The sequence below is a fragment of the Lissotriton helveticus genome, chromosome 2_2 (genome assembly GCF_964261635.1).
Source record: "Lissotriton helveticus chromosome 2_2, aLisHel1.1, whole genome shotgun sequence".
In the NCBI taxonomy this organism is placed as follows: domain Eukaryota; kingdom Metazoa; phylum Chordata; class Amphibia; order Caudata; family Salamandridae; genus Lissotriton; species Lissotriton helveticus.
In genome coordinates, this window is record NC_136060.1 from 18885313 (window position 1) to 18903942 (window position 18630).

The window sequence follows — 18630 nt, forward strand, 5'->3', positions numbered from 1 at the left end:
GCTGCCGCTTTTGTGCGTCATTAATGCTTAGCACTACCCTCTAAAATGCCTAACTGTTCGCCCACACTTCGCCCACACTACCAAAAATGTGAGCATTTGAGTTGGCCTTTGCACTTTACCTGGACTCTCTGCACAGTGTACCTCATTTTGATGCGCTATATGGAGATATAGCTTCCTACAGTATATTTGAGAGGTACGTGATAATTGGTAAGGACCATGAAGTCAGTCGTTTTTTTTTTTAACTAGGAAGTGATTATTGTTTGTTGCATGAGCTCTGAAAATTAACTATTACAAAGGAATCCTTTCAGGGGCATAGGGACAGTGGGAGTGAGCACCGTTAAACAATAATAATTCCATCCAAAACTATTACAGGATTTTCGACCAAAACATTCATCCCCTCTTCCACTAGAGATTGAACCCACACGTTCCAGTCTAGAAAAAACTATTTCACAGATGACGGAATGGACAACCGCGCTAAAACACCATGATAACAAAAAGAACATATAAGCCGAAATGATGTATGAAGGACACCACTGGAGTAGGCAACTGTAGAGTTTATTGTAGGCTAAAGAGAGCCGTCCCAGCTGGCACAGCCAAGGCACAAGCAGCAACTGCCACTGACAGAACATCCAGGGCAGAGTGCCTATCAACACTCTAGATGACATCACAGAACATTCACAGGCTTGGAGCGCTATCTAGCATTCAGGCACATGGATTCCTTTGGGGTTCATAAAGTCCTAGGACCACTCACATTAGCACATTTTCTTTTGGCACTTTCTTGATATAGAAAAAATCCAGCTCCGCTGTATTACAGGCGTAGTAGCATACTGGGGTGACATTTGGTTGCTCCAGTAGAACCCAATGATGAAGCACGTCACCGACTAGGTCGGCGAGTGAGGGTTCTTTTTAAATAAGAAAAAAAAATCTTTTTCATTTTCTTTTCACCCTATCCTGCTTTTTGTGGCTCTCGTTGAGGGATCATACATTTATGAATTTGTAGTTGCTGTCACTCTTTTGTTGATGTGTTTTATTATGTTATGTTGTGCATGTTTTTTTTGCCAGCATTTGCTGTCTTGTGTGCCATTTAGTTCAACTGGGTGGATAGCCCTGATAGATTGAGCTGCAAGACAGTTATATACTTGACATAGTCCACCTGGGTTAAGTATATAACAAGTTGTAATAGGACTAATTGCTTCTCAACAGTTTTGAAGTTACCTGTTTCCAATTCAGAGGTTGGCGAAAGTGTTGGTGCATCTCTATAAAGGAAGACATTTAAAATATGTGATGGATAAGGGTCTTGGATATGCTATTGAGGACCTTACCTGGATTTATGAAGGGATTCTTTTTCTCCGAGAGCAAATGAAAAGAGAGCAAGTAAGGGTCGTAACTGTGCTCCTGCCCCCAATGTTTGCGTTCTGCTTACAAGGGCCAGTGAATTAACACACGCCACCAAAAAAGGCAGCATTTTAATGGCAGTTTGACTCCCTGAATGTCAGATACATTATTGTTGCTATTATGGGGAACAGTGGTTCGGAGTTCTTGGAGTTGCTCCAATTCAATCTCTACTGCCATATCTATCCACAATAGATCATTTCAAAGACCTGAATTCAGTAGATTTTAGAGACGTTTCTGCAGAAATACACTTATGTAGCTCATCATTAAAGTTAATTATGACAAACATAATTATTATGTATAAGTTCCTTTGATGTTCACACTCTTGCAAATTTCTCGCTAGGCTATTAGATGAATGAAAGGGACACTGCTGTACATTTCATGCATTCAATTCCTTAAAAATTGCTTGTTACGAACACATTTATAAAAGAAATTGCACTATCTTCCAAACTATTAGAAACGAGCAGAGTTGTTATAGAAATATTTTTTTCACATAAGTTTTTGCATTTTTCTAAGTGTTAGAATCAACTAAAATAGGAGAAATGTACTATCTAATGCAGCTTGTGGTCGAAGCAGGTATCATACCCACCGGTGAACACTGAGAGCAATGCATTTTTGAAAAGCAGACTACATTTCAAATTCAGCAAAAGGGTCACTTGTGTATATAATTCATAGTTTTTACAAAAAACTAATAGTTGAACTAAAAACTAATGAAAGTATAAATGAAAAATAGAAATGTGAAATTTTCAGCTACACATTGTATGTCAGACCCGTTCATTCAAAGGAAAGTATATTGTTAGTAGGTGGTCCAAAAAAATCAGCAAAAACAACTGCGATCACCCGGGGCACCAAGCAGGGCTGTCCCTCGTCACCTTTGCTCTTCGCACTTTATATGGAGCCATTCGCGGAACGGATCCGGAGCAACCCCCGAATAAAAGGCATTCAGATTGGTGGACGGGAACATAAGATTATGTTATACGCGGACGGAGTGCACCTGACCCTCATTGACCCAGACACCACCCTAGAAGCTGTTATGACTGAATTAGCTGCATTCAGTAGAGCCTCCGCGTTTAAAACTAACCTACCAAAATCTTCCTTCCTCAACAGGACTGTTTCAGACTTGGCGAAGGCCCGGCTTAGCACATAGTTCCCCTTCCAGTGGGCAGATCATGGTCTGCCCTACTTGGGACTACAGACCGACTCCACAACTGCAGCCACAGCTACCCATTACTATGGCAACGTCTTAGCGATCACAGGATCAGACCTTACCTATTGGAAGAGTCGTGGCCTTCTCTTCGCTCGGGTATATAGCTGCGGTCAAGGTGGCGCTCCTCTCCAAAATCGTATACGTAATGCAAACCCTCCCTCTCCAGCCTACTCCATTTATGCTGGATAAGCTACGCACTCTTATCTGGGACTTCATCTGGGCCGAAACCCATGCCTCCCTCTCAATGTCAGCGGGGGGCTGGGTATACCACATTTGCGCCGCTATTATCAAGCTGCGCAACTGCGCTTTACAGTGAAACTGTCCCAGACGCACATAGAGAAAACACTGGAGCTTTATTGATCAGCTGATTGCGGCAAACCATATCTGGAAGGTCCCCTGGTTACCGAAACCCATTGGCCATCTGGAGTTTATGTGTCACTAGTGGTGAGGGCGACAGTTGGGGTTTGGGACACAGTACAACTGAGACACGACCTGTCCATGCCCCTGTCCCCACAGAAGCCAGTGATTGGCAACCCACACTTCCCGTCTGCGGCCAAGGGAGCGGGATTTCAGGTTTGGCAAGAGGTCAACTCCAAGCGAATTGGGGATTTTTCGATACTAAGGGACTTATGGACTGCCCAACACTACAACTGGCTTATAACTCCCCTGACACAGCACGATGGCAGTACTTGACCGAGGCACATTGGGTGACAGCCTTGGCTCAGACCTCACGCCTGTCGGTTACTCACGTCTTTTCAGCATTGGCTTCTCACTTGCACCCAAGACAAAAACTCCTGTCTGGCATTTATGACTTTCTTATCATACCCCAGACTCCCCAATAGTCACCTGCATGGGCTACATGGGAGGGTGAGTGTGGATGCCCCTTTACAGATAGGGAATGGAACAACATTTTACACCGCGCATGAACATCAGCCCTTAGGACCACTTGTAAAGTAATGTTTTTTAAAACTGCAAATTATTAGTATCCCACCCAGCTAGGATTGCCACCTGGGATCCTACTGTGGCAGCTGCTGGCCCCAATGTGGCCAGCGGGCACCCTTACCCACCTCCTATGGGAATGCCCCAAAATGGAATCCTTTTGGGGGGGGGGGGGGTTCCTGGATTCAGTGAATGCGATATTTGACACTGAGGTTACTAGGTTCCCTAGTTACGTTCTCCTGGGCCTCCCTAACCCGCTTACCTAGCCATTACGATGCAGCAGAGGTCGCACAATTGCTTTATTGGGTGCAGCCAAGCAGCTCCTTCTTCCCAGATGGGGTACCAATAACATCACTACACATATAGACTGGCTAAGCAACCTATGGGAACTGCTGTGAATGGAAAAGCTAACTGCACTAGCCACAGACTGCCTCCCCCCTTTGATAAAATGTGGCAACCTTGTCTTACTTGCCTCTCGAAAGAATTCCGGGAACTGTCCTGCACACTATACCTTCGGATACTCTGGCATGCAAAAACAAATCAAAAAATCTAGAAAGCTAAGATCCGTGTAGGTTTCGAAGCATTATTTGGAAAATTTTGAGTATTTTCAATTTTGAGTATTTTCAAACACTTGCAAATCTGAAACCTGTGAGCATGTTGTCTAGTGGAGCTGGCCTCCCTTGGTCCGGTTACTAAGGAGGAAGTTTTGGCAGTTCTGAGGTCTATGAAGAGTGGCTCCCCGAAAGATCCAGCACCTATTAAGTATCTTAAACAGGTGTCATCTACCATCGTCGGCCCTGTGACGGACTTGATAAACCTGTCTCTCGCCCATGGGGTAGTTCCCCCTAGTTGGAAAGGGGCGGTGGTTAAGGCTCTTTTGAAAAAGCCTAACCTCGACCCCGCCGATCTCGCCAACTTTCGGCCAATCTCCTTGCTGCCGGGTATCAGTAAGGTGGCGGAGAAGCTGGTGAACAGTCGCCTTTCGAACTTCTTGGAAGCCAATTCCCTCCTGGCCGATTCCCAAACGGGTTTTCGCCCCGGTCAGGGGACTGACACCGCCCTACTGGCGGTCGTGGAGAGTGCGAGGAGCATGCTGGATTCGGGGGGATCAGTGGCAGTGATCCTCCTGGACCTCAGCGCTGCTTTTGATACCGTGGACCATCTGGTGCTTCTCCAACCGCTGTCGGGGGTGGGGGTCACGGGTCTGGCCCTCAAATGGTTCGCTTCCTTCTTGGAAGGTCGTACATTTGAGGTGTGGGAAGGACAGGAAAAATCATCGTCAACCCCTCTCCAGTGCGGTGTGCCACAGGGCTCTTCATTGAGCCCTACCTTATTCAACGTTTATATGGCCCCCCTGGAGAGTGTGGTACGGCCGCTGGGTATTAAAATCATCAGTTATGCTGATGATACTCAGCTGGTGGTTGGCCTTTCCCAGTCGGCGCACCATCCCGACCGGCTGCACTCATGTCTTGAAAAGATCTACACGTGGATGTGCAGCTCAGCCCTAAAGTTAAATGGCTCCAAGACGGAACTGATGCTGCTGGGGAACTCTTCTCCATCTTTGTCCCCCAGCAGCTGGCCAGACTGTCTGGGTCCGATGCCTCCCCCCAAGCAGGAGATCAAGAGCTTGGGGGTATGGCTGGAGCAGGACCTATCGTTTAAAACCCACGCCAAAAAGACCGCTGGCGTGTGCTTTGGCCTGCTCCGCTCAGCCCAGAAGATCTTGCCCTTGCTCCCAGTGGCCACCCGAAGGCTCCTCATCCAGGGACTTATCATCTCGCGGCTGGATTTCAGCAATGCGCTATTCCTGGGCGCACCCGAATCTACCCTGAACAGACTGCAGCAGGTGCAGAACGCGGCTGCCAGGCTCCTGACGGGTCTCCCTAGGCGTCAATCTGCCCGTCCCGCGTTGAGGGCATTGCACTGGCTCCCTGTGAGGGACAGGGTGAAATTTAAGTCACTCTGCATTGCCCACAAAGTTCTGCACGGAGTCGGTCCACCCATTCTGGATGAGATGGTCCAGCCCTACAAGGCCTCTCGTTCACTTCGCTCTGACCACCAACATCTCCTTCAGGTTGGCAGGGTGAAAAAGGCGAGAACTGGTGGCAGAAGGTTCTCAATAAATGTGGCTTCCTTGTGGAACTCATTGCCCTTACATCTGCGCTCGGAAGCTAGTCTTCTTCGTTTCCGTAAGCTTTTAAAAACTTCTTTGTTTTCCGTTTAATCCCTGCATCTTCTTAGTAGTGTTATGTTCTGGTAAGCGCTGGGATGCCTATTGGTAACCAGGCGCTATACAAAACTCAGAATAATAATAATAATAATAATAGTGGATTAGGCTATTCCCTTGCCCTTTTCCCATGCACGGAACCACGCCCCCCCCCCAAAAAAAAATAACCAAACTAAGCAGCTAAGTTCAGAAAAGTGCTACCAGCACCTTTCAGTAGCTAGCTGCAACAAAAATGCAACTATCCCCTGTAAAGATATGGGATTACTGAATGAGAGGCCACTCAAAGGTTTTTAAATTAAGAGGATGTTCAGATGAATTTAAATTAGCTCTACAAACATACAATACAGAAGCAAGACAATAACTGGGCATGCCATACCGTGCCCATCATCAGCAGTTTGAGGAAAACACAAAACTGACCATACTAAGGTAAAGATGTGCAAATTTCGGTTTTTGCTAGAACCCTTACCTTAGACATCTTTCTGATTTCAATAAATTACAAGTAATTTTGGATACATTCATCTTTCATAACAGCTGCAAATCAGCACATGTTCCATCAGAACATGTGAGTGTGATGTAAACATATGATCACCAAAAGGTAATGGGGCACAGGCATTCATACCTGTGAAAGTCTATTAAATTAGGAGAGTATTTTGCAAAGATAGTTAAGACCGAGACACACGGTCCTTCAGGACAAACGTCTGACAATACAACAATCAGGAATCAGTATCTGTGTTCCTGCCTTGGATACAAATAGTTCCCACAGCGTGCCGACTGCCATGCACAAAGTTATACTGAATGCTAATGCTTTTGCCTGAACAGAAAGGAGACAACTAAATAAGGCAAAATTGCAGCATTTCATACAGGTATGCAGGGATGCACACCAATGTTTTTGAAGTAAAATGTTTCTCCTGAAAAGGGGTTTGGCAGACAAAATGGCTTGATATATTGTGGTAGCACGGACATTTACCTTACTGGTTAGCACAGCCTCAGCGCACATACAGTGGCATTACTAATTTTATTTTTTAAGGATACTTCCTGAAGTCCTGAGATCAGGACGTATCCTTGAATTACCTAGCGAACAAGAGAACCAAACTTCCGTGGTTGAGTAGTGGTCTGGGTCAGGAGGGGCAAGCACTACGTCATCCCAAGAGCACTATAAAAATAGAACTATTTAGTAACCATGTCAATATGGTACATAACACTATGCTTTATTTGTAGCATTATTCAGTCCGATTGGATACAAACCTACCTGGGCTGACAAATCCTGCAACTGAGGAGTTTAACTGCAGCATACAATCCCCTTACCTGAGAACTTGGATCCTTGCTCCTCTGTGCTGATAAAAATGCAACTGCCATGAAATATTCAGGCCATTCCAAATAATCTTCACGTTTTTTGCATACGTTTTGGGATCCAAGTCTGTAAAAAATAAGAGCACATATCAAAAATCGAATCAAATCCCCTGCACACACTCCATTCTGAATAAGTATGAGGATTGAGAAACATTAAAAAGATCCATCCTTGCATAAAATAATCTACATTATTTTTAGGCCTTAGCTTACACGGCGAGTATTCACAATAGCTGCAATCAAAACTGAGCCGACTAATCTTCTTGAAGGAATTATGGGCCAGTCTCTTTTCGCTGGTCCCCAGCGACTAATCAGTCTCTGGTCATTTTGCACTCATTGTGGTTGTGGATCTTTAACAACCTTCAAGATTTTTAATTGCATGCTTGACATTGATTTTCGTTATCTTGCTCTCGAAAAGACCTACGATCAATCAAACATTACCATTTACACTCCACCAACTTCCCTTCCTCCTTGAGGATGCGCTCATTGACTTACCTTAAATTAACAAACTAACTAGCTTTCCCACAAACTAGAATCAGGTTCTGCTCTCACAAACCTGCATCTATGGATTACAAGAGCTTTCAAGTCCATCTGCAATACGCTCAATAAGCTTTGAAAAGGTGTTAGAAAATGTCACTCTTTTGTGCTTGCTATTCTGGCTTACCCTCAATCAATGATCTGTCAATGCACTATGCTGAAAATCATTATTTATGCAACTTAATTTATCTCTTGCTCCATCCCATCTCACTCATTTTTGTCTTCAGTCCTTAATCAGCTAAAACCACTTTTGGAATCTGGGTAGGCAGTCTTCAGGAGAGTCTGCCAAGATCACCCACTACTTCACATCAAACGTTTAAGCTCTACTTTATATGTACCTTTATGTTTGCTTCTCCTCAACCCATTCAAAGTATTTGGACCTTTTGCACGCTTCCACTCCTCTCCAAATTGCCATTTGAAGACATTACTCTCTGACGTTTCTTTGTCATGCCAATTCAGCTGCTGCCTCTACTGACCAGACAACATCCCAAATTTCTCCTGGCATTCATTACGTTCTATACAACAGCATAAATAGAATATCTACTGATTCACTTCAATATGTTTAAACATAACACTATTTTCAATTTTAGCACTGCAATTATTATTACTAGCCTTTCAAAGGTTTTAGAATGGTTTGTCTATCACCAACTGTTTTTTTTTTTAACTAGCTCGCCCTTCATTAATAAGGTCTTAGCCCGTTTGAATTTAGTTACAAAGCACCTCGCTTGTTCCCGTCACACTAATATCAAATGAAATTCTTTTTTGCTTGATCTGTAGGCAACATTTGACAAGTATGAGAATTATGACTTTTCCAAATAATTCGAATGCTCCATACGATCATGGGTTTCCCTCCCATCTCACCAATATTTCTTACACAGGAGCTTGGGACGCCAACCTTTTCATCCTGTCTGTTTTTGTAAGGCTTTTCTTACGGAGTCGTGGTGTTAGGTCCTACATTTCTTAAGAACCCCACAATCGTGATCTCTATCATTTATTTAGTTTTGGCTAAACGCTTCAATTGCAGCCAAGCACAACTTTCAATCACTGTGATCCTTAGTATAGTTCGTCATCAAATTTCTAGGTTCTAATTAATTACCACTGTACTACCCATCATCATCACCGGCTCTCAAATATAGCTCATTATATGGAAGTGTTTTTTAAATCCTCCTAACCATTTTCACTCCTATTGACCACATATTGATACTAAATCTACAGTCTAACAAAACTGGTGAACCCCTTTACCACGTTTTTAATGTTTTTATTCGCTTTTAGCACTATTGCAAGATATATTCATAATTTATATCGCAGTATGTTTTTGCATAGTACATAATAGTGTACATGCAAATAACTTTACATAAACCTACTAAACTCAAGCATATACAATATTTACTTTCATGCAAAGATAACAAAATGTTTATGTCTTCATGCTATTCTGCAACTTGACAATTATTTGTCGATTCTAGTTTTTCCTGGGAGTGTATGAGATAATGCCTACTACTTGCGCTTTTGTAAATCCTTACCACTTCTGCATTAAAAACTAGGTCTCGCCCTTGTCTTATGTCACCTCTATTATTCTTCAACCACTCACTTTAACCACTGGAGTTTCTTATTCAATCGTTCAATCATCTGTTGTTTAAGATACCTCCCTCTGCCTTTTTAACCGATTTCCTTATACCGACTACGCTATTTCAACTTAATATCCAATTCAATTTCAAGGTTATAATTTTACCAAATAAATGTTTCATAAACCACGATCGCTACTCTAAATAAAAAAAATATATGAATCCGATTTTTTTGCTCAATGTCTGTGGGGCTTCCTATTTCACTATAAAGCTAGCCTGGTGAAAATATTAAAAGATAACCGTGTAAAAAAAGGAACATAGGCAGAAGTTAAGTGATTCAGATTCGAAACTGCTTTCTCAGTCACTCTGAAAGCTTGGTGATAATGAATGTAGCACTGTGCAAACAGTAATACCAGGTGTGGACAAATGTATACCACTATTTTTTCAAAGTACCAAGAGTCTCTTCAATTAGCCGTGTGCTTCATACACCTCACCAAAAAGCATTGCATTTCAAAACGTTTATTTGGATTACATGATATTCTGAGCTTTTCTAATTTCCGATTTTAAGAAGTCAAAAAAAATCTTTGTATGCACACCAGATCAAATTGTGAAGTTACAAATGGCTCACGCAGTTCTTTTTCATAAATAAATTTGACAAGAGCAAATATTTTTCACGTATTGTTTTCTACATGTGTTTGGTTGCTTTCTCCCATAAAAAACACCACAGGCCAACAAAATTGAAGGCCGAATCCAACAAAGCTTACTATGAGTAATCACTTTGTTCCTTCTGGCCATCAAAGAAAATGTAATTGCGCAGAGCCTGTAGAGCAGTGGTTCCCAAGATGTGCGTCTTGGCTCCCTGGGGAGCCGTCAAATCTAGCCAAAGTCAGACAGTCAATACGCATCCTAGCAGAGGCACATTGGATGACTGAGTAAGAAAATACCTACGTTCTAAAAGTGGTATTTTCAAACACAGAATGTAAAAATCACCCTCACTAAAAGATGCATTTTAACATTCTAAGTTCAGGCACACTAAACTTTATTTCCCTAACTTGTTCCCAGGGGTAGTTATGTTTATAAGATGTTATAGGCAAACTCCCCATTCTATCCCATGGGAACAGGTAGCCTTGCAATAGTGAAAAAAAATTGGCAGTATTCACTTTCATGACATGTCATACACACCAGGGCATGTCCTACCTTTCACATACACTCCACCCTGCCCACAGGGGTACCTTGGGCCTACCTTAGGGGTGAATAACATGTAAGAAGAGGGAAGGCTGGGGCCTGGCAAGTGGCTGCACTTGCCAGGTCGACATGGCAGTTATAAACTGTGCGCGTACTCTGCAGTGGCAGGGCTGAGTTACTTTTACAGGGCTACTTCTGTGGGTGGCATAATCGGTGCTGTAGGCCTACTAGTAGCATTTGATTTACAGGCCCTGGCACTCTCAGTGCACTTTACTAGGGACTTGCCAGTAAGTCAAATGTGCCAATCATGGAAACACCAATCCATAATATAAATTACAAAAGGAGCACTTGCACTTTAACACTGAACAGCAGTGAGAAAGTGCGCAGAGACACTAAACCAGCAAAAATAGAGTCAAAACCGGGAGGTCAGAAATCAAAAAGACAGTGGAAACACGCAAAAAGATGTCATGTCTAACAACAGCTCTTCTGTGTATACGTATTTGGTCTTGCTCTGGACACATTTGTTCTAATGCGATTTCGGTAATTATTATGTCTGTTCCTGCACTTTGTGAAAAATACTATATCTAATAATCTAAAAATACATTTAGAATTCAGTGTTTTATAGACTGTCTAGCTGCCAACAGACAACTACAAGTCTAAAAATCCATCCAAGTGCTTAAATATCAAAATGGAGCCTCCTCAGTTGAACTACTAAACCCAAAATATTTTCCCTTCAATAAAACGTGCCATCAATGTACATCTACAGCCTTGAGCACGTGGATGAGCATGTTCTCTGTAGACTCTTTACTCAAGATACAAGAACAGGATGTCAATCCAGCCCTGGAAGCAAGTGACATGCCAGAAATGCTATTGAATCAGCTGCGAACCCTTTTACGTTTTCTTCAGTTTAAAGGCATCAAATCTTCAGTATCTTCAGATGGATTCCGCACCAGAGACATATGGGTAGGTGAACACCCAGCGAGTTTAACAGTTATGCCCCCATCAGGTGCCATTAGGTTTTTTAGTTACATTTTTATCCAAATGAAGCTTCAAAAAAAGTCGTGCTTTCAAATGGACCAGTTCAAAGCACACAACTCTTCGACAACATAATTCAGTGAGTAATGACAACGGTTTCTCAGAAGTCACTCAACTCATGCATGCATTCACTCTCCCCTTCTACAAGGAAAGCATTGGTAGCAGTAGATCTTAATCCAACTGTTATCTACAGGCATGAATAGAGTATTGCTGCTTCATTCAAATTGTGGTCTTGTAGAACAAAGATCTGTATACTGTTTTACATTACATGTACTCTGCTTTCCAGTTACCACTTTCTATAGGATTGCTCCTGGTCAGGGTCCTTAAGTTTTTGGACAGGGTAATGCTGGAATCAATGTTTGTACAGGACTCGCGTACAAACAAAGCAGAGGAGCAGAACTGTATTTCTGATAATATACAGTTGCCCTACTATCCTCATCCCCTGCCGTAGACACTGGATTTATTTTATACCCGTGATCACCATACCCACGTTAAGAACCAAATTTTGCCAACCATGCGTTCAGAAAGATAAACTCATCAAGAACAACATTAACATTGGTTGTTTTGGGGTAAGGGTACAGCAAGGAACTATTTCCCATGATTTCACTTAAATGAACAGGTGCATGATCATTATTTTTCATTACTTTAGGTTTAGCATGAGTAAACATGATGCAAAGAGAGCTCAACTACTCTAACCAGGCTTCTACCCATAGTAAAAGTGATTAATAAAAAACAGTATGCGCAAAGTAGCCTTTATGAAAATATATGACACACATGAAATCACTGTCCTACAAAAAAGCTCAGCTATGAAAAGTGCTGATAAAACTAGTAATCTGAATTAAAATAGAATTTAACAAGGGAGAGAAGTTGCTGCATCTTGCTGCTAGCTCCAGCTTAAAGCTTGCAAAGGTTTAGAGCCTGTTTTTTAAGACAGGGTCATCAACATGATTCTGCAGCAGGTTTCAGAGTGGTTCTCTACTGTTCATCATAGGCAAAATCCTGGCTCTCAAGATACTGAAAGCAGGGCAATAAGGCATGCAAGTAGGCTGACTGGACAAGGGCACCCATCACTGCTGAAGTCGTATAGTCCCTCTTACAAAGAGTTCAGCATTGTCATCCAGCAGAACACTAGGTCATGACTTTTTTAAGTGGGCACAGGCTGGCAAAGAGTCAGACTGTCTAAGGAACTGCAGACATGAAAATACATAGATGTGGGCACAGAAGAGGGAGACAATAGGAAAATGTGCATTTGAAGCAAGAGGGTTGCCTCTGTTTAAGTGTCCCAGGGACACAATAAAGCAAGATGTCACACAGGCACAATGGCAAAGCCGCCTAGACAGGTAGATGGTTGGGAAGGTTTACCACAGATTGGTAATGCCTCAGAACTGCTCGACGTTAAAAGGTTAGAGATAAAACAAAATAGATTGGAAAATCAAGTAACTGCCTATGGACATCAATGAACTGCACAGCAACACGGGGAACATCCTTTACAACGCAGATGTTACCCCGCAGTGCAGTTACGACGCGTCTTTTACAACGCAAGTCGTTACTACGACTTGCGCTGGATGGCGCTGTGGGATAAGGAATATTGTAATTTTATATTCCAACACCTTCCCTACTGTTACGGGGACTGGTGTTGGAATATAAAATTATAAGATTCCGAAATCCACACCCTCCAACGCAAGTTGTTGTAACGACTTGCGTTGTAAAATCTGCGATGTAAAGTACCGGGTTGAAAACAACCGCGTTGTACTGACATACATCTCAGCAACACCAAATTAAGTATTACACAATCAGACTACTAGCACAACAGTTAACCAAATACAGCAATACACAACTAAATATTCAAATGCAACACTACAGATATAACAGTGAATTACAACAAAGGCATCACTACAGTAAAAGAGGTATCCCGATTTCTGCAGCAAGTGAATTACTGGCATAGAGTAGTTCTCCCAGGCTAAACGTGCACACCCACATGCATCACAGTAAAAAGCAAAACAATAACAAGGATTAGTAAGCGCAACAAATTTGGTTAGTGTGCTGAATGTATGCTACAATACACATATTATTCAACAAAGAGTATTTTAAATGGTAGGCATACTTTTATATCACAAGAAAGATCTAATGTTATTTCAGTGGCACAGTGGAAAAACGTGTAACCACCCACGATATGCCTGTGTCCTGTACAACTGATGCAGGGCATTAGCACCCGGGAACAGGCATATTAAACTTTCTGTATCCAAACAATAAGGAGACATACCTGCCTACTGCTTTTGTCCATGAATGTAAAAGATCCGTAGTTCTCAACATGCTCCTAAAAGGGTATAATGTCAGGAGATTTTCTGTGTCAGTGGCAACACAGAATAACGGGGGGTTTGGCCATAACACTCAGAGGTATATATTTTTTTATAGGTAATCATAATTCCTTACCATGTACTTCCCATGGCGTTTAAAAACTACATCATTTGGGCTTCATACAAATAAAAAGACACTTGACGTTACCATGTACGGTGCCAGATATAAACAATGCGGTACAAAAGGGGGTGGTGATGGACAGAGCATCTGAACCAATCAAACACTCACACCCAGTCAAAAGATCTGGGTTTAATCTAGCACCGTTCTTTAGCCCACTCTGCCATCCCAGTTCAGACATGGCCATATGCAAATCAGTCTGACCCTGAGCCTCATGGGTACAGTCCAGCCCGAAGGAGATTTTCTGTGTCAGTTGTAACACAGAATAAGGGGTGGTTTGGCCATAACACTCAGAGGTATAAAGTTTTTTTTATAGGGAACCATAATTCCTACCCATGCACTTCCCATGTCGTTTAAAAACTACATCATTTGGGCTTCATACAAATAAAATGACACATGACGTTACCATGTACGGTGCCAGATATAAACAATGGCATAGAATATACAGGTAGAGGTGAGCAAAGTTGACATACTTCATCACTATCCAATAGCAACAAAAAATAAAACATTATGGATCATTCACGACAAGAGAGAAAGGCGGGGGGCTGGCGCTTCTTGGCAGCCATCCACCTCAACCTCAGCACTGAACCTACCCCCACCACCGCAGAATGATTCACACACCTGTGTCCTGTCCTGGTCCAGATGTACCTTGAAGCCCCACCCCTGTTGCACTGTTGCAGCATCCCTCCTGAGGACCTACTAGCCTTCAGTGAAGACTGCAGACTTTAACTTCACCATTTCCTGCTTCAGAAGTCTAGCAGCATCCAGTAGTTGCAGCTGTTTATTATTATTATATAAAGACAGTTGGGGCAAGTGGCTACCGTTAATAATATTCCAAACCCTTGATGATATTTGAACGTGAAGTGTTTAATTCATTTATCATAAGTACACAAACAATTCATGTTCAAGCCCAAAAAGATCATTCTGTGCCAGTTCATTTCCCATTGAAAGGCATTTTACAATCCACCCACATGCCCAAGTGGATGCTTTTGTGCCAACACATTTCGCAAATAAAATTCTGAAGCCTGAGCCTAGCAGCTCTCTGTTACTGAGGAAATATTGTCTGACACCAGCACCGGTATGATCTGCACAAAGGCCGGAGTCTATTAGTTCTCTGCAATCTGAGGGATTGCTGTCTGTCATCAAAGTATGCTGTTGTTGGCCTAAAGTGCTAAAATACATCTAATTTGTTGGATATGTATTTGCTCCAGTCTGAAAGGGCTCTGCACTTTTTACCTCCACTTTTCACCTCCAGTGTTTTAAGAAGAACAACAATGACTTAAACAGCAAGTTATTAACCCTTTGATTTCTGTGAAGCTCCACTGAATCACTGTTGGAAGCTCTAGTACCCAATCTAAGCAATTTGAACTACAAAACAAAACACAACAAACACACCAAGGACAACATTTGACTTCCCTCACTAATCAACGAAACACAAAACTTTGATTTAAAATTTTCAATAATTGACTTTTAAAGATGAAGCCATATGCTAAACTCTTGCATGTTGCTTTGCCTTTTTACTCTTACGGAATGGTCTTTTTTATTGGCATATTACAGTGAATTATTGGAAGCTACCAGTCATTTATACTAGGTTCTGTGCAAGCTAAAGATACCAGCTTAATGTTTAGCCTCCACTTTCAAATTCCTTGACATTTACATAGCATTTTACATTTGTCAGTTTAGCTTTTTAATGTTTATATACTTTATTCACTCTTAAAAGCCGGAAGTAAAAACACATGTGCAGCTGACAATCGCGTACACATGTCTTTAAAAGTAGCCTCACACCCCGTAAACGCCGGAGCTCAAGCTCTGGTAAAACGGGGTTCTTCAGTGTATTATTGAATCATTCATCCCTGACGCGATTCTCGAGCGCATTACCCGTTTTGATGCTGGCAGGCGTCTAGGCCCATCTGCTGGTGTTTATGGTCGCTCATGCTGGCTCTACCACGGCCCAAAAGAAGCAAGCGAGAGACAATTCTACAAACGCGCGAAAGAGTTTCAAGTCAGACTCAGGTTGTTGAGCAAGCCCTATTCGCTTTGAATAAAACGGCCGAAACAGGCAGTCTCCCACATGATGACGATGATGGGCGAGATAATAATATGAATGAAAGACTTCCGTTGCTAGATTGCTGCACACAGCTGAATGGCTTTTGTAATAGTAATTGTATTTATATGGCGCTTACTACTCCGAGGGGTGCTTTGCAGGGCTTTACGGCAAGTACACGTTATCCGGACCCTAAGATTGGTGATTAAGTAGTTATTGCGACCAGTTATGTAGTCTTAAGAAAGCAAAATGCATGTCATTTGCTCGTTACTTTGTGCAGTGCTGTCAAGTTTTCAGTTAGCTTATGTGTGACATTTCCATGATTGATTGGGCTTATGTGTGACACTGTCGCGTTTTATGTATGTCATTCTTAGTGACACATCACGCCCATCTACTAAATGTTACTGGACGCACCCTTGATTTGTCATGCAGTAGAATGTACAACTCATACACCTATGCCTCTTAAAGGCGCTACAAACAATCCTTTACATGCCCTGTTGAGACTTTACAGCACCAACCCCAAAATCCTCCAGCAAACCTCGAAAGTGTAAATGCAAGGTGCATTTCTCCGCATACTCCGCATGACCTTCAAATGGATCCTCTCCCCCCACCCCCGACTCCAGGAAGACCGTCACCCACGCACTCATCATCAGCTGACTGCACTACGGAAACTCGCTTTACGCTGGAATCAACAAAACACTCCTGCGCAAACCCCAGATCTTTAGTGAACATCACAGTCAGGCTTGTCCTTGACATCACAGGATATGACCACATCACCTAACACCTCCGCAACCTCCACTGGCTACTCGTCGAAAAAATAATAAACTTTAAACTGCTCACATGTGCCTACAAAGCCCTCCACAACACCAGGCCCGATTACCTCAACAAAGGAATCTCCTTCCATGACCCCATGAGAAACCTCCACTCCCCCGACCTAGCTCTAGCCATGGTCCCACGCATGCACTGGGCCAGAGCAGGTGGCAGATCCTTCTCCTACATCGCAGCCAAGACCTGGAACGAACTCCCCCTCTGCATCAGTTGAAGCCAGACACTGCACCTATTCAGAAAGGATCTCAAGACCTGGCTCATCGGATGACCGCAGACATGTACTAACCCCCACCCACCCCCCCCCCCAATCCCCACCCCAGCACCTAGAGACCCTCACAGGTGAGTAGAGCGCTTCAAAACCCTGACTGATCTATACTAATATAATAAAGAGAGAGCCCAAACCTTTGAGGCGGGTAATCTCAGGAACCACAGCACCAATCACAACACCCAATACAGCGTTGGAAAGGGAAGTTGCAGCAGAAGGATATAGGCTATGCAGACGGACACCATATACATTTAAAAGGTAAAAGAACCGTGCCAGCAAAGTAGTCCCTTGTGGGCGTGTCTGCGTTGTGCTGTGGGCGTGTGCTGGGGGCGTGACAAACGCTGGGGGCGTCTGGTACGTTCCGCCCTTCATGCCATGTCTCAAATCGTGTGCTGTCGGCATGTGCTGGGGGTGTGGGCGTGTGCGGGGCGCGGGATTATGGAACAAAAAAAGAGAGCGTTGTGCCCAATATTTCATTGTTTTTTCTTCCCAGGTTCGTACATTCCAGCTCCGGGAATACCCCTGTACCCCAAAACCCAAACCTAGCCTAGAACCCTATAAATACCCCTGTACCTCAAAACCCAAACCTACCCCTGAACCCTAAAAATACCCCTGTACCCCAAAACCCAAACCTAGCCCTGAGCCCTAAAAATACCCCTGTACCCCAAAACCCAAACCTACCCCATAGCCATAAAATACCCCTGTACCCCAAAACCCAAACCTAGCCCTGAATCCCTAAAATACCCCTGTACCCCAAAACCCAAACCTACCCCTGAGCCCTAAAATACCCCTGTACCCCAAAACTCAAACCTAGCCCTGAACCATAAAATAACCCTGTACCCCAAAACCCAAACCTACCCCTGAACCCTAAAAATACCCCTGCACCCCAAAACCCAAACGTAGCCCATAACCCTTAAAATACCCCTGTACCCCAAAATCCAAACCTACCCATGAACCCTAAAAATACCCCTTTACCCCAAAACCCAAACCTAGCCCTGAACCCTAAAAATACCCCTGTACCCCAAAACCCATACATATCCCTAAACCCTAAAACTACCCCTGTACCCCATAACCCAAAACTATATCTGAACCCTTAAAATACCCAAACATCCCAAAACATATATCTCAGTACCCCAAAACATATACCCCTATACCAATACTTACCTTATCCAAACATTAAAAAGAAAACATGTTTTTACCATTCATGCATTTACAACAAATTTCGTTGTAAATGTATGCGTGGTAAAAGCATATAAAATGTAATGCCATGCGTTATAATGGCATTGCGGAGTCATGGTACTTTCGTAATGAAAGTATGCAGAGTGATGCTATACAGAAAGAAAGTTGTGGAATAATGGGTGTTTACCCTCCCCGGTAAGTACATTGGTGGAACGGCGACCCACATCTCCAGCAACATACTCATATTTTTTCAACACCGATTTGAAAAATGCACAGGTCTCTCTCATTGATGGCCAGCACCGACATACACTTTTAGACACACCTCCCGCCACAAGTTCTAGAATTGCGAACTTTAGAGCTGGGGAGCTACGATCGACTCTCGGCATCAGCTCAACATCCTGTGATTCC

The 18630-nt window shown here is 43.0% G+C and overlaps 1 protein-coding gene across 2 annotated transcripts in view; it reads right to left on the reverse strand.

Annotated features, from left to right (window-relative positions):
- Nucleotides 1–15940, reverse strand: part of DCTD (dCMP deaminase) — a 202915-nt gene extending 186975 nt beyond the window's left edge. The window contains exons 1-2 of one of the 2 annotated variants that reach the window (XM_078678925.1): nt 15785–15934; nt 7071–7182 (exon numbers count right to left, since the gene is read on the reverse strand). In XM_078678925.1, coding sequence (XP_078535051.1) covers nt 7071–7182; nt 15785–15840 — 168 coding nt within the window. In that variant the 5' untranslated portion in view covers nt 15841–15934. Of the gene's footprint in view, nt 1–7070; nt 7183–15784 lie in introns of both variants that reach the window. The other variant, XM_078678926.1, reaches the window with a different exon arrangement.
- Nucleotides 15941–18630: the final 2690 nt, after the last annotated feature.